Raw genomic sequence first — 17,143 nt, forward strand, 5'->3', positions numbered from 1 at the left:
GAAAAGCATAGAGGAGTAATGGCATTTTTTGCATGAAAACGGTCCTTCGAAGCAAGGTCTGCTATCCTCTGAATGACATGGGGAAGTGTGTTGCTTTATGGTCTTCAGAAAGGAAGCCTCATACCTGATATGTTTATCAGCACGAAGAGGCGGCATGATGTAAGAATCCCGCCCCGTCGCCATGTCCTGTCGCGCAATATGTCTAGAATGGTAACCATTCTGCCAGGATCAGCATTATGCCAGAGTTAGATATCATTATACCATGGATGCACTTAATGTGGGAGGATTTACCAGCATTATTTCACAGCCAGCATTTTACTAGGGATAGGCAACGTGACATGAACTCCCACACATTGCCAAGAATTACCACCATTATACAAATGCCATCATTTTACCAGGATGGTTAATGAACATCCTCCCATGGTTGCCCGCAAGTTATGAAAAATTGCAACTGTTGTGCCATAGTCAGCATTTTATCTGGCGCGGTAGCGGAAAAAACACAGGCATACACTCATTGTCCATTCAACTACACTCCCACACTTCTGGACTCTCAGAAACCCATTATTGCAGCTGTTCTGATTCTCACTGGTACGCCCTGTTGCCTTTCTTCTTTTCTATGTGATTGGAAAGCCACTACCCAGTTGGTTCTCTCAGATGGAGGGTGTGGGAGCAGTAACACCTCAGGCGGCACGGCAGAGTTGGTGGCGGCCGTGAGATGGGGACAGGCAGGAGTAACACAAGAGAATGAAGCAAACCGGATACCACAAGGAAAGGGTGGCGGGAAGGGCAGCTAGACTAGGGAAATTGAGAGTGCCTCACGTGGCTGAGGGTTGCGCCAATCGTATGTACCTCAAGTGGACAGGGGAGGGGAAAGCATGTATTCAACAGATAGCTGAGTGAGAGTGAAAATTAGGTGAGCTTTGGCCATGGGAGGAAGGGTGGTGGAAGTACTGTGGGCATGGTTTGGAAAGTGGGCTGAAGGTGGCCAACTACAGAGTCTCGGATGGCCAGATTAAAGAGAGGGACGGACGGTCATGGGTGCACTCTGGGATTGGAGGGTACTTCCTGCCCTTTTCCTCTCTGGTGAAGAGATTCCATTTTAGTATGTTTCTTTTGTTTTTCCTTTCTTTGCTAGCAACGCTTTTAGGGGAACTGTTGTAACTTTTACCTCCCAAATGGTACCTCCCGTCCACCCCTCCCCTCTTTTCCAGTTGGTATCCCCTGCCCTGAAGCTTGCAATAGAATGTTGGTGCACTCTCCAGTGAGGAGAGTGGATGGTTAATAAACAGGACGTACTTCCACTGGTGTCCTTGTCTTAATATTTCCAATTCTAACACTGGCGACGGAACTGCGCAGGGGGCAGTAGTTAACCATCTCCCCTTTGACTGCTCTCTCCACACACACACCAGAGAAATTGGAGCAGGCTTGTGCGGGAAGAATAAGAAGAAAGGAAGAAGTTTGCGAAGAAGGGAAGCCACCGCTGACTGCTGTCTGCTCGGCTAAAGGGAATTATAGAGTCAGCAAGCAGTGGATTGGAGGGACTACCACTGAAGACACAAGGTTAGGAGTGAGAGATAGTTAATCCTCTATCTTCAGGCATGCTGCGAGGCTGTGGGGGCGCACAAGGAACACTTTTAAGTCCACCCCGCCTCCGTGGACATAGCTCATAAAGTGTCGACTGCGGCTGTTTGTGTTAACCAGGCTAGCAGCGTAGTGGGTTACTATGAGATAATCATACTATATAAGCAGGAAGAGGCGTTGAGCTTTAACAAGTTACCAAAACCCTCACCTGAACTTAAGGAAGTATCCTTGCCTCGGAACCGGGAGAGCGTGTGGTGTCCTGTGGTGACAGCTGTGTCCAGGCTTGCCGCGGTGGGGAGCTGCGCTGTATTCCGGTGGTTCCGTGTGACTGAAACTGAGGGGGCGAGTGCAAGAGGCGTTGGAGAGCCCAGGCGTCGTCTTTGGATCGAGGAGCGTGTGTTTGGCGTCGAGTGCGATCGGCCGCATGAGAGAAGCTGGGCAAGACTGTCCCACTTGAGGAGCGTGGCTCGTCCGGAGCCTGAGGTCGGAAGGGGAAAATTCCTGTCAGGACGCCCCGCGTCACCTGACCTAATCCGGATATCCAGGAAGCACCCAGCACACCAGCAGCTAAGGGCCGGGTGTTTTGTGAAGAAGTTAACCCTTAATGGAGAAATAGATCGTTGGGCCAGCTGTTCCTTGTGGCTGCTTTGCGGGCCGTTTTTGTAGTATTATTACCCACCCCAGCTAAGGCGAACAGTGGATTTCGAGGGGAACAAGCTTCCAGGTTGAGGTGGTGAGTGAAATCGATCTACTGACAGAGTGGAACTGGAAGGACATTCAGCAGTTCTCCACATTTCACTGGAACTGTGTCTTTATAGTGAATGTACTGGGTTCCCTTGTAAAACTGTGCTGGGAAAGTAATATGCTGTGGGTGTTGGGTTCTTGTATGAGTCAGGTAGTGGTGGTGCAGTACCAAGGTATTCATTGTCCACTCTACAGGTATAATTTAGTGTAACAATATGGCAGCAGCAAGCATGAGTCAACCCCCACCCTTCTTGAACGAGATAGGCGAACCTGAAATCAGTTGGAAGAAGTGGGTGAAATTATTCGAGTCATACTTGATAGCTGTTGGAGGCGAAAAATATAAGGCAGAAAGGAAAAAACATATATTGTTACACAATTTGGGTAGACAAGGGCGCAAGGTTTATGAGTCTTTACCTATGCTAGAACAGGAGGGGGAGGATGAAACTGATGTTGATGTGTATGAGCAAACTATGGGAAAGTTAGAGAAACATTTTGGAGACAAAATAAATGTGGTGTTGGAACGCCATAAGTTTTTCAAAAGGTGTCAGGGTAAACAAGAATCTGTGCAAAATTTCATTGCTGCATTGTGGGGTCTGACACAGCTATGTGAGTTTGGTAGTTTTACTGATTCCCTCATAAGGGACCAACTTGTGAGATGCACCAATAACCCACGGATCCAGGAGAAGTTACTAGCAAAAAACCCAGGGTTAAGAGAGGCAATTGAAATAGCCAAGTCAGTAGAACATACAGCAAGATGCATTAAAAAAATGAAACCTAAGAGGGAGGAAGTAGCTTCTGTAAAGGATGAGGAGGACTGCAACAAAGTGTGTAAGGTTAAGTCAAAAGAAAATTACAGTGTGAGAGGAGAGCCTAAGGAGAAGGGTCCTAAATGCTACAGGTGTGGCAGCAACAACCATTTTGCAACTTTTTACCAGTGCCCTGCAAGGTTTGTCACGTTTAAAAAATGTAATAGGAGAGGGCATTTTGCGAGAGTATGTAGAGATGGTGAACTGCACACTAGAAATGAGGGAAGGAATATGGAGAAAAGTGTGGCCAGGGAAGTAAAGTGTATAGAGCAAAGAGGTGGGAAGATAATCTTGCAAGTAAAAGATATAAATAGTACTGTTAACTCTATTTACCCCAAATGTGACGTTTTCCTTGATGACCAATGTGTAGAAATGTACGCAGACTCATGCTCTCCATACACCTTACTGAACAAAGTTGATTTTGTGTCTATGGAAAATTGTGATGTGAATCAATTGAAAATGCCTGATATTTCTCCCACAGGCTACAACAAAGGGAAAATACCATTGGTAGGCATGAAAAATGTGCAGCTACGTTTTAAGGACAGGAAAACATATGGAACAGTGTATGTAGTGGAATCAGGGTCTAATTTACTGGGATGGGTTCACCAAAAAGCGCTGGGTATCATCCTAGATCCCAATAGTGCCGATCAAGTTTTGCTGACAGACAGGTCCCTGAGAAGCGATAACATCTGCGAATAGTTTGGACAGCAATATAAGAGGAGCTTGGCTGTCTACACAAGTTCCAACACAGAATCAAGTTAAAGTATAATGCTAGGCCAGTTGTACATAAACTACTCCCAGTGCCACACAAGTTGAAAATACCCCTAGAAGAGGAATTGCGCAAGCTATGTGAGTTAGACATAATCCAACCAATAAACTGCTCAGAATGGTTGGCTCCGATTGTTATTGCGGCCAAAGCCAGCGGAGAAGGAATTCGTCTTTGTGTGGACTTGCGCAGTTTAAACGACAATATATGGGTGGAAAGACATCCCTTGCCCATTATTAACGAAATGCTGAGCACCATGGGCCCTGCTAGATACTTCAGCGTGATTGACCTGTCCATGGCATATCACCAAATTGAACTCCATCCAGAGTCGAGACCCCTCTCGGCATTCATCACCCCATTCGGAGCATTCATGTTTAAACGGATGCCTTTTGGGCTGGCGTCTGCAGCTGCCATATTCCAGAAAGCAATGCAGAAGATATTTGAAGGAGTTTAACGTACCATGTGTTTCCAGGATGACATACTTGTCTATGGACAAACGGAGGAAGATCATGATGGGGTAATAAGACAGGTGTTCAGCAGACTCATGGAGGCCGGTCTGACTGAAGAAAGAAAAATGCAAAATAAAAGTGAAGGAAGTTGAGCACTTGGGCCACAAGATAACAAAAGACGGGTTCAAACCAAAGGGCAGTTTAATCCAAGCAGTGAAAGAAGCACCCAGCCCCAAGAACAAAGAAGAACTTAAGTCCTTCCTGGGGCTTTTAGAGTATATGTCCAAGTATGTGGACAATTTTGCTGCCAAGTGCGAACCCATGAGAGACCTTATGAAGAAAAACAAAGATTTCTTATGGAACGAGGAGCTTGATGCAGTGGTGAACTCATTAAAGGAGGAATTAATAAACTCCCCGGCATTAGGTACATTTGATGCATCAAAAAAAGCTATCCTGGCTACAGATGCGTCCAACAAAGGCCTGGGCGCGACCTTGATGCAGAAAGATGGAAAAGAGGAGAAGATTATTGCATTTGCATCCCGGAACCTTACAGACCCTGAACGGAATTATTCCGTAATTGAAAGGGAGGCCTTGGCCTGTTTCTGGGCTGTCAGACATTTCAAGTTTTTCTTGTGGGGTTTGAGGTTCACCATCCGGACCGATCATAAACCCCTCACCTTCATATTCTCTGTGAAGGGGTTAGAAAATTGTACACCTCACATCAGCAGATGGATCCTGGGACTGGAACACTATAACTTCAACGTGGAGTATGTACCAGGCAAGGAGAATAAAATCGCGGATTTCCTGTCAAGGTCCCCGTTACCTGAAGTGGGGAATACAGAAGAAGCCCTGGACAGTCCTATACTAATGACGGAGATGCTTGCGATCACGGAAAGGGAATGGGAGGAAGAGATGAAAGAGGACAGCGAATTAAAATCCTTAAAAGTATATATGGAAAAAGGATGGCCAAACAAGAAGAATGAACTGGATGCCGGTGTAGAGGAGTTTTGGGATGTGAGAAACGAATTAAGTTTCATAGGAGGCAGAATTTATAACAATCATAGAGTAGTTCCACCCAAGGGCCTCAGGAAGAAGGTCATTGACTTAGCACATGAAGGCCACCTGGGGCGAAGCCTTACTAAAGCCAGAGTCAGATCCAGTTTCTGGTTCCCAAGGATGGACGCAATGACTGAACAAGCTGTAAAGGATTGTGGTGCGTGCACCAAAAGCGTCATATCTAAGTCGGTGCAGAAGGCACCATTATCTCCAGTAATGGTACCAACCAAACCGTGGAGCAAGTTGGCCATGGACATTACCGGACCTCTGCAGGAATTAGGTGAAAGGAAGAGATTCATGCTGGTCTTAATAGATTACACAACCCATTGGATCAAACAGAAGTTTGTGCACAGTGTCACCACAAAGGTGGTGATTGAGTTCTTGAATGGAGTGTTTGTAGAAGAAGGCATTCCAGTGACTTTGGTGACAGATAACGGAGTGCAGTTTAGCTCGGAAGAAATGTGTGCATTTCTCAAGGGATTGGACATTAAACACGAGACCACAGCTTTGTATTGCCCAAAAGCCAATGGGTTAGTCGAGCGGGCAAACAGAATCATAAAGGAACATATCCAGTTAGCTGCCACCAATGGATACGACATTGAGGGTTTCCTTAGGAAGTGCCTGTGGGCATACCACAACTCTCCGAATAAGGTCACAGGTATTTCACCCTTTGTAGCATTGCGTGGAAGAGAACCCTGCACCAAGTTGAATCCCAGTTGGTTGAGTGGAGGTGAGGCCAGGAAAGTGGATCATGAGACCACAGCAGAAAAGATCCAACTCCACCAAGACAATTACAAGCGGTGGTATGATACGAAACATGGGGTGAAGGATTCCCAGTGGGAGGTAGGTGACAGGGTACAAGCCAGAAGGAACAATAAAGTGGGAGTCACCCAAAGCAAATACTACACACCCTGTAAAATTGCGAAGGTGCTTAGGAATGTGGTTCAACTTGAAAATGGTCAATGGTGGAGCTTTGATAAAATTGTAAATGCGCATGATTAATGTTCTGGTTCAGTTTATATTTCAAATGACGATAAAGAATGTTTTCTGTCCCACCTCCGTGGGTCCCATTCTTCTGTTCTTTGTCACCCCTATGGAAGGGAGATGTGTTGTAACTTTTACCTCCCAAATGGTACCTCCCGTCCACCCCTCCCCTCTTTCCCAGTTGGTATCCCTTGTCCTGAAGCTTGCAATAGAATGTTGGTGCACTCTCCAGTGAGGAGAGTGGATGGTTAATAAACAGGACTTACTTCCACTGGTGTCCTTGTCTTAATATTTCCAATTCTAACAGGAACCTTTTTTCCGTTGCTATGCAACTCGAGGGTATTTTCCTATCTCTGCTGCATAGAAGCTAGTATTGGTCTTCCCACAGCAATATGTTTAGGAGCCCCTTTTCAAGAACCTCCACATAATGTTGTCAGGAGCGAATTGAGACCAAATCCAAAAACCATAGGTACGTTTTGTTTGCACCCTGTGATACTATTCCCGGCCCGATACTACTCGTTGGTGATGTGCTATGTAATAATGATACGTTAGTGTGGAGAATTCCCAGGTAGAGATCTACTTTCCACACACCTGCCACTTCAGTTCTTGACCAAGCACATTGCCAAGTTAGCAGGCTGCATTGTGTAAACTGCAGTTAACTGCTGTACTTCAGTGAAAATGGCAAAAACCTGTTCCTTTCGGTTCCCACAGGTCAAAAGGCAAAGGAGATTATAGACCTCGCCCGTGAGAATGTGGCTCTGATGGTTGGAGGAAGACCTGAGGACATCATCTTCACCTCCGGGGGCACAGAGGTACGTCCTGTCCATTCTACTACGCTCTTCTGAAGCAGCCTCCCTGAGCAATGCCACAGAGATTGTCATACAGGCTGGTAACACCTACAACTGTAACTTTGTGGGCCGAAGTTTCATTTGAAAAAATGCGAAGGAAGGCTGGATTTTGCACAACACATTATTGAATCAAACCTTTGGACCCAATCCTCACGGCAAACATTGCTAAAGCCTAGCATGTCTGTGTCAGAATAAAGCATCGTCCTTGAGGCTGTGAATTGGGTGGCAGTGTGCCCTGATGTGAGCTGCTTGTGCTTTATGTCCATGCCCTTTGGGCTTGAGTGTATCTCACAGATTCACCAGGATCCAGACTTCTTGGGACAAGAGATGTCAGCACAGCACATATGAAGCAGACAAGCCATGACTCTCACTTCCAAACCTCAAAATGATGCTTTTCTGAAACTCAAGTCAAGCTGGAGTACATTAGCACATCCCCAACCCAGTCTTGGTGTCGCTCCGGGACAGTGAGATGCTGAACATACACTGCAATTAGAGAATAGGAAGAGGATCTGACTTCTTAAGAGATAAAGGTTGAATGAGTAAAGCCCCTCCCATAGTAGTCTACAGTTGGAAGTATAAATTGGAGTTTAGCAGAGATCTTCATGGAGAGAAAGGGCAGCTCCATGGGTGACTGTCAGATTAAAAAGGTCCCAAAAGTACCATTTTGCAGGTGTCCGATGCTTTCTCAATAACTAGCCATCTTTTAAGGGGTCATCGGCTGAATGATGTTACAATTGATCTCAAAACTCCAATTGATATTGTCAATGGAAGGTACATTGTAGAGTGCCTATTGTTGGTGACTGTTAGAGATTCAGGCCAGTAGAAAAAAAACTGAGTTTTCTACACTCGATGACCCCTTTTAATGAATGTATAACTGTTACAAAGGCAGTTTGCACTGCTCTTCTCAGTCTTCATTTACTCATGGAACCTATGAACAGGCAATCCTATAACTTTCCTCCACTCATATTTCCTCTCTGTTCTGACCTTTCTATACTTGCTAACCTTACTTTGGTTTCACAGACCAAATTTAATATAACTGTCATTTCTTCTTCTACTTGCAATTACATTTAGACTAATGTGGCTTGATTATTATTATATATCCTGCTCCCTTTCGAAGAAGAGCTCTAGAAAGCTTGCTTTTACCTTAGATAAAGTGCCCACTTGGTGCTGCATATTGTGTGCAGGATCTACAAGGGCCTTTGTTGTCTGGTTCCTTTGAAAAAGATTAGACCACAGCAGAAATTCCTCAATTTCAAATAAAATAAAAGTATGGTTAAAGTTTAGCGGCTGAGTTCCGTTGATTAAAAATAAATAACAGGAGATAATTCTGATTCAAAGTTAGAGACTGAATTGACAACACAGACCCAACTATTCCACACCCTGGGAATTTCACAGGAGCATGATTGATAGAAGAAATCTGATTATTCCAAGAAGCGTCTGTGCTACAGTTGTGGAAATATGCAGCAAGCAGGTCAGGACTTTTATTGCCTTTCTATTCAGTAAATGTTACCTTTCGTTATATGTAGTCCCTCCTTCATTGCACTTTCATGTTTTGACCATCTTTAAAAAAGTTTGTCTTGTAGGTATTTCATGGTATTTTATGGTGGCCGTTGTTTCCCACCAAGTAAGAATTAATATTTAGATTACAGTCATCCCCTTCCTTTGGGAACATTAAACAACACTATATTAATGCTCTCCACAAAGCTCTATAAAATATATTTGTGTACATTCTAAGTCAGGGGTCTCCAATCTTTTCTGTAGTGAGAGCTACTTCTGATCAGTGAAAATCATCGTGAGCTACTTAAGGCCAAGCAACTCGCGCATTTTTCGGAGACACCTCCCACGCCCTGTTTCATTGTTTTTAAGGCTAACTTCTTTGTGGTCCTAACAACAAAAAGAACCGGGGGTCTATAACGGAGCTTCAAGTACTCCGAGCTGCTGCAAAACTCCTACATAAGTGAGTTAGGCGCTAATAGAGCTATATAAGTCTCTATATCAAAATGTGTGCCAAGTCAAACCTGTCGAAGGACCTACTGAGATTGTTGGTAAGACCCGTACAGAGATGTGTTGGATTTCCATCAAATAGGTATGTAGATCAAGTGTTCTCATTTGGTCATCCAAAAATGGGGTGGTATGTCTCTTGATCAATGAGACCCATCCATCGCCCTTACTGAATTGGGTCGCACCATCAATCGCTTAGGTACCCATGAACAAATGATAAAGATGAGATCGAGTGCAGTGCAAAAATCAAAAGATGTGTGAGTTAAAAACAAGGGGTAAAAGGATCAATAGGCGAAAAACTCTAATGTAATTTGTCCTTTCCCTCAAACAAACAAGAACAATGCAGAGGAAGCAGTCTAAACATATAACTGCATTTACAAGGCCAACATGTTTCAGCCGGTAGGGACAAGATCCCATGGCTTTCTTCAGGGCCAGAGTTCTAAGCATTAGCTACTGCATACATAAAGTGAACGTAACGACAATCTGTAAAGGATATACATAAATAGTCCAAAATCGTGTTCCTCTGTACCAAACGGTGTCTCTTACATCTGAATAGTACAGGGAGTGTACCTCACCTCTCCTGGAACCCAGCTCAGGAAAAAGGAGGCCCCGCTCTGTCCGGCGTTGTCTCATTGCAGGACCCGAGCTTCTATTGGAACAACAAATGGCCGATATTTGGAAAGGCTGCAACCTTACTTTCATTATAAAGCACTTCAATCACATGCTTTAACTCTGCAAAGTCCATATTTCAGAAAATGCATAGTTCTGCAATGTTCAGCAACAGACTGTCTGCTGAGCCTTGCACTAACTGCACAGTCCTCTTCTACTTTCAGTAATTATAGTAGCATGAAACATATGGAACTGTCCTTCAGCCATACCACAATAAACACAAAGCTCCATAGTCAGATCAATAACAGGTTCAAGCCAGGAACGACCCTTGGTAATGCATTAAAAAGAAATACAACACATTCTTCCTTATCACACTTCTGTTGAGTAGGACTCGCCTACAAACAATATGAACACATGCAAAAACAGATAGTTGGATTATTTTTACATAAAACATAACTTTCTGAAAATAAGCATGAAAAATAAATAGCACACTGGTAGAATGCTTTATTCTCATGGTATTTCAAATGGACTTTTATCTCCCACCCAGACTGTGTGGAAAGCTGATATTTCTCAGACATTTCTGTGATCGTGCATACAGAGGGCTGCACTATAGCTCCTATTTACTTTAATTGAAAATGTCATTATTGAAGCAGAAGGCCCCTTGTGTAACCTCACATATAATTGAAATATTAGAAATAAAGCATACTTATACATTAATTCACTAATCTAATATACAGTTCAAAATTATTCAAACTCTTACACATCATGAAATACTGAACAAGCTCCACACGAATGAGCATGAATTTGTTCCTTAAAAACAAATGTCAAATTTGATCACACCTCGTTTACGAACACACACTCCAGTTGTCTATTGCACTCACCAGCCTGCTTTCCTCCTACATAGGCCATGAGTTTCTAAATCAGTGTTAAGGAGTTCTTCATTAAACATTCTCCTAAGTAAAACCTCAAGAACCATGCCATATATATATAAAGACATAACATCAATAGGATCAAAGTGCATGGGTAAAATCACGTAAGGACTAATGAGCCTTGCTCAGAAAAATCCCACACAAGAAGAAATTGCATCATCTCCGACTCAACCACTAAAATTGGAAACAGAAACTGCCTGTATTAGATGCATACTAGTATATATGTACTTAACAAATCAAATTGTTTGGGTAGCTGTGGTGCAGCAAAACACAGCTCAGTGTCACACAAGCAGAGCTTGGATTTTAATATCGGCTGCCACTGTGTTTTGTTACGGAAGTCAGATATAAAGTCCAGTGGCAGCCGATGTTAAAATCAAAGGAATTACAATGCACTTAGCCGGAACAACTCTTTTATTAATCCAGGCCAGGGGCACAGTTACCAGTCCTGCACAGCTTCCCAGGAGGATGAGACTGCAATTATGAAGTGCGGTGCCAGCCTGGAAAATGCAGGTGGCGCGTGACCGCAGGAAGAACGTCACGTTTTTTGACCCGCCCGCCCCAGCTAAACTCATTTGAGCTAATCAGAGCAGCTGGTTAGTGTGAGGGCGGGCAATGGCTTATAGCTGGAAAAAACAATGAAGGGCTAAAAAATAAAATCCTTAAAATACGTCTTTATAATTAGAAAGCAGCGCAAGCTACTCCCAGAGGGTCGGCGAGCTACCGTTAGCTCGAGATTGACCGGTTGGAGACCCCTGTTCTAAGTCATCAATCAACCATATTCAAGCTGATTATAGTTTTACTTTCGATCCCCACCACCGCTCAGTTTTTGTGGGACAGCTATCTTATTCCATTACAGTAAGTTCTATAAGTACATGCCCAACTTAGTACTATCTCAGTGAGTTTTGACAATTCTAAAAACAAAAACAAAAAATAATCTGTACATTAACACAGAGCACTTCTGTATCTGCCTGCTTTAAGCAAGCCAGTCTTGAACTATGTACATTTACAGTGCAGGGAATTAGGGCAGGGTGCTATGCTTCATCAGTTTGTGGGGAAGCAGAACTTTGATGTCCGGGCTCGCCACGCCCGACTTCTGCGGTGTCCCTGCTGTGTGTTTTCAATCCGGGGCTTGAGGCATTGGGGCCAAGCCCGGCTCGGCTTGGCCTGCTGCAGCCTCGCGGACGCCCACCAGACTTGGCCCGCTGCAGCAACACCCCTGCAGACCCGCCCGCAGATGCCCACTGGACAAATACCTCTGCAGCCTCACCCGCGGCCTCCTGCCTCCGCGGTTTCCCGCCTGCCTGGGCGGCGGCCCGGAGCCTTGGAGCACCGGCTGCGTGCCTCTCGCCCGAGGCGATCCTCTCCCAACCGGGTTCGGCTCACCCTGGGGCGGTCGCACCCCTTGTAAGCCCTACGTAAGCCTTGTCCGGCCTCTCCTTACTGCCACCTCGGCTCGCTGCGAGTTGACTTTTGCTTTATCTGCAGTGCTTTGGCAGACTTTGTGTTTTCATGGCGATCGCTTTCGGGATCCAAATGGAGTGATTCCTGTACTTGGCAACTTTCCTAGATGTGGAGACTTGCCTGTGTATCAGATCAGTGACCCATGACCCATTGAGATTTTCCCTCCATTACCACCAACTGAGCCATCTAAAGTGTGGCCGTCTCCCCCAGCCACACCCTACTCACAAGCATACGGTCTGGCCACATGATCCTATGCTCGCTCCCTTTATTCTTGATGCCCTGATACCCTGCGGACTGCCTGTCTATGCTCCGGACCTGTATCCTTCACTGCTGGAGCCCTGCATTACTGTGGACCTCCTTGTCTGTACCCCGGAGAAGGGATCTTCACCACTGGAGCCACACCTGCAACCTCCCTTAGTTCTCCCCTGGCCCTAAAGTTTCCCCTCCCTCGCCAGTATGGCAGGGCCTTGCCTGACCTCAACCACACTCTACTCACACGCATACTGTCTGGCCACATGATCCTATGCTCGCTCCCTTTATTCTTGATGCCTTGCTACTCTGCGAACTGCCTGTCTATGCCCCGGAGCATTATCCTTCACTGCCAGAGCCCTGCATTACTGCAGACCTCCTTGTCTGTACCCCGGAGTAGAGAGCCTCACTACTGTAGCCACACCTGCAACCTCCCTTAGCTCTCCCCTGGCCCTAAAGTTTCCCCTCTGTCGCCAGTATGGCAGGGCTTTGCCTGACCTCAACAGGGGACAACTCCTACATTGTTGTCTATCCTTCTAATATCTCCAAAACTGCTGCTAAAACCTTCAAACACTCCATTCTGAAAAGACACCGGAGACCCTGATCTCTGACCTACGATATAGCGCTGACAAGGGCACAATCATTAATGATTTCATCTTCTACTCCAGAAAAACATCCCTATGGCACGAAACCATCTCAAACCTACTTAACGTACACAAAACCAGGAACATTCCGTGCGGCACCAAGCTCACGATTGTGCCCTCCTCAAACTTGCGAGCTGACCTTACCATCACCTTATACAAAAATGGCATCATTCTGATCCAAGCTTCAACCAAAGACCTCAATAAATTTGCGGACCTTGCCACCCTCCTCAAAAAACATGTGCACGACTCTCATCCTTCCACGCTTCCCCTACACCACCCTTCGCCACCCGACCACCCCCGTCGCTCCGTTCAACGCATCCCAATAGGTAAGGATGAAAGCCTCCCACTTAGTTCCACCAAAGACCTAACCACTCCCCCTTGCCCCCCCTTCCCCTCCAAGGGTGCGGACTAGACCAACCCAACTCTTGCCATTCCCCACTCTAAACGGCTCTCTAGGCAATTTCTCCCCTATTTCCACTAGGGATTCTCCTTCCCCTCCTACAAAACCTCCGCCATCCCTTAAGGAGATCTTGTAACCGCCCCCCCCAACCAGTGCTCACCCCCCACCTCAACCCCCACCTACATAGTGACTCTTATGCTAGACACCTGCTAGGTAGCAAACACCCGCCCCAACGATCCCTCGACTAATCTGCCAAGCGCGCCTAGCCACTCACAAAACACTCCTCTAAGGGTTTTTCGACACAGGTCGACCTAGGCCCACTACCAGGCTACCAGTGCATGCCAACAGAACCGTTCCCAAACCATAGACCTCCTGTCCGCAAGCTATTCCCTCATTTATGGACATTGAAACTCTGCACCACAGAGCAGCCAAACTAACTCAGAGCATCCATAACTCCATTCTGGAACTAAAGAACATCTTTCACCTCACCAAACTCTCCTTCTCGAACTAAAAGCTCCCGCAGAACTCTACCCCCCCCCTCTCACCGAGCCCCTTTATCACCCGTTTCCACTATCCCTGAGACACCTTCGCCCTCGCAAGCAGCCCTGCCACCTCTTGGAGGAGGATATTCTAGCCTTCCTCCTTACCCACAAATCTGCCCCATAAACCCTAAGTCCACCGGACTCGAGTGACGAACACGCTATCCATACGGTTGCAATCAACCCTAACAGATCAGCTACTCTCCGCAACAGAGGAGTTTTTAAAAAAATTTTTTTATATACTCTGCTTCCTTTATTTCTCAACTGTCTGTAAAGGGTTTCGACGTTTGGAAAGACATCATAGATAGACGCGAAATCTGTCTGGGGACAAAAGATTGGCAGGATGAGGGAACTTGGGCCATATTTAGAGCATGCCGCATACCACATCAAATAATTTTCTTGAATAAAACAGTGCAACAAACATCCTGTCTAGGAATAGCAAAAATGAAATATTTGAACAAACCTCTTATTCACGCATTCTCACGCTTTGAGAATTGGCAGCATGTAAAACACTTCAGTGAGGATACATTAGATACCATGATATGTAATGGTTCTTTTTTTTTTTTTTTTGTGAGTACGAAGCAGGATTTATGGCATTACTATCGACAAACAATATAAGCGCAGGACCTCAGAGCCCGCGCCCCATAAAATCAGAATAGTAGAAAAAGCATGGCAACCAGACACTGGAATCTAAACAAAATCAGGATATTTCGCTAATATTACTAATAAGGGAGAGACAAAAGAGAAGCTTGAAGAAAGGAAAACCATAAGAACGAGAACAGAAAGAAAACAATAAACTCATCCCCCCGCCCTGCACCCCTGCATATGGCTATCACCTAACCCAAACTAGCAGTGTGCCTGTCGCCCCGACTAACTAGGTTCTAAAAATAGAAAAGAGAAAACATGGGGGAGGGCATTTCCGTATGGGCTCCTGGTCCCCCCCCCCCCACCAGAGACAGGCACCCCCTATGATAAAAATACAATTTTATCTGCAATCTCAGAAAAAGTAAATTAGGGGGAGCCGTGATACACCGCCCAGCCTCTTCCAACAACCTTCCTTCCTTCCTCAACCAACAGTTACGAATCCCACATCCATTAAGGCCATAGTACCAACCCCGGTCAATCGATCTCTGCCTTGGCCCTTCCGAACCATCATGCGAACCCCTCCCGGTAGGACCACTACTTCTACAGGAGAATCAAAGTGCAAAAAACCTACTCTGAACTTTAGACCTATATCCAATATCCCACTCCTTGCTAAAGTTCTGGAGAAATGTGTGCAACCGCAATTGAGCCAACACATCACCAACTTCCACGATAGACGACTTCCAATTTCGGTTTAGGCCTGGGCACAGCACTGAAACCACCATTCTCCACATCGTGGATGATGCCCTCCAAGACCTTAACCAAGTCAAAACCTGTCTCCTAATCCTCTCGACGATCCTCGGCTTCCGATATGGTCAACCACAAAAAACTCCTCGAACTCCTCAAACTTAGGATGGGACTGGATGGCCCATTCTTGAATGGTTTAGGTCGTTCCTCCAGAACCGCTCTCAGCGATTCCTAATCAACGGTAACTTGTCCGCTTTCTCTCCGATCATGGTCGAAGTCCCCCAAGGATCATCCGTGTCCCCTACCCTCTATAATATTTACCTTGAGCCGCTAGCATAAAACTACGCACTGCCAATATCTCCTACCACATGTATGCCTACGACACCCAGATCTACATCAAAATCTCTTTTCCTGAGGAGATTTTTCCCCTGAATTAGGCTTTGAAGTTGACTGTCCAATAGCTCACCTCTGACCAGCTCAAACTTAACGCACAAAAAACAGAATTTCCGCTAATCTCCTCACCCAAAACCAACCCTGACATTCAGGAATGGCCTAAGGTGATCACAGCTTTAAACTACCCACCGGCCATAGTGGACTCTGCCTAATCCCTTGGAATAACCCTAGACTGCAGCTTGAATATGCGTGGCCACATCAACTTAATGGCCAAAACCGCCAGATTTCATCTGAGCTATCTAAGAAAACTGAAACCTTTCCTAGACACTCCAGAACCTAAAAATGGCAGTCCAGGCACTAGTCATCTCCAGACTCGAATATGGATGCTCTACTCTCTCAGGCCTACCCAAGATCTCCCCTGCTCCCTTAAAAGCCTGCCTCAACACTGCCGCCAGACTCCTAACAGGTTCAAAGAAATTCAACCACAACTCTCCACACCTGAAAGCTCTGAACTGGCTTCCTTTTGAGGTCAGAATCCAAATTAAACTGGCTTGTATCACTCACAAGGCTCTATACACTAAATCCCCTGCATTTCTCGCCCAGAAAATCGTGGTATCTGAAGGAGCCAGAAACTCCCAGTCTGCTAGGGACCTCCTTCTCCAGCCTCTGAGCTTGCGAAAGAAAAAAACGTACAATCGGGCTTTCTCTGGGGCCACACCAAGAATATGGAACTCACTCCTGCCCGCCAATAAAAGAATTCCTTCTCTAGTAAGCTTTAAAAAGACGGTCAATACCTTCCTAATGGGCAAATTCCTCTCCTAATTCTTGCATTGCACTCACTTCAGCGACTTTGCTTTATATCCTATTACTGCCACACCTTGGATTAACTGGATGCTATCCACCCGACACCTCCTAGCATCCCACCCTTAGGCTCTTGGACCTCTCGCTTTTGTAAAATGTATATACTTATTTTTTATCCCAAATGTTTCCACCCTCCCCCCTCCTAAGTTCTTTTGTATACAACTTGTTATCCTGTAAAGCGCTCTGATACCCTAACAGGTCCAGTTCGCGCTCTATAAAACACAAAAATAAATAAATACAATAAATAAATAACATTTGCCATTGCTGCCTGGCACAGTACTTGACACCTCTTGGTTTCTAACATACATCATCTAAAGAATTCTGAAAAAAAGAGGCTTAACATACCTGGATCTCAGAAAACCTCTTGATTGACTCTCCTTGTAAACTATGACCTCTGCTCTAGGCCTTGCGTTAGTTGCATTGGTATTCGGTTTGGGGAGCAGAGTTGTCTCAGCAGCTGAGCCAGACTGCCCCTGATTAAGGCTCATTTATCA

The 17,143-nt window shown here is 45.5% G+C and overlaps 1 protein-coding gene across 1 annotated transcript in view; it reads left to right on the top strand.

Annotated features, from left to right (window-relative positions):
* The window catches only part of SCLY (selenocysteine lyase), a 188,217-nt gene that overhangs the window by 17,394 nt on the left and 153,680 nt on the right, over nt 1–17,143 (top strand). Inside the window, 1 exon segment of the mRNA XM_086943733.1 lies at nt 7,098–7,198. Within this exon segment, the coding sequence (XP_086799859.1) occupies nt 7,098–7,198 (101 nt within the window).

The sequence above is a fragment of the Lissotriton vulgaris genome, chromosome 11 (genome assembly GCF_964263255.1).
Source record: "Lissotriton vulgaris chromosome 11, aLisVul1.2, whole genome shotgun sequence".
NCBI lineage: Eukaryota > Metazoa > Chordata > Amphibia > Caudata > Salamandridae > Lissotriton > Lissotriton vulgaris.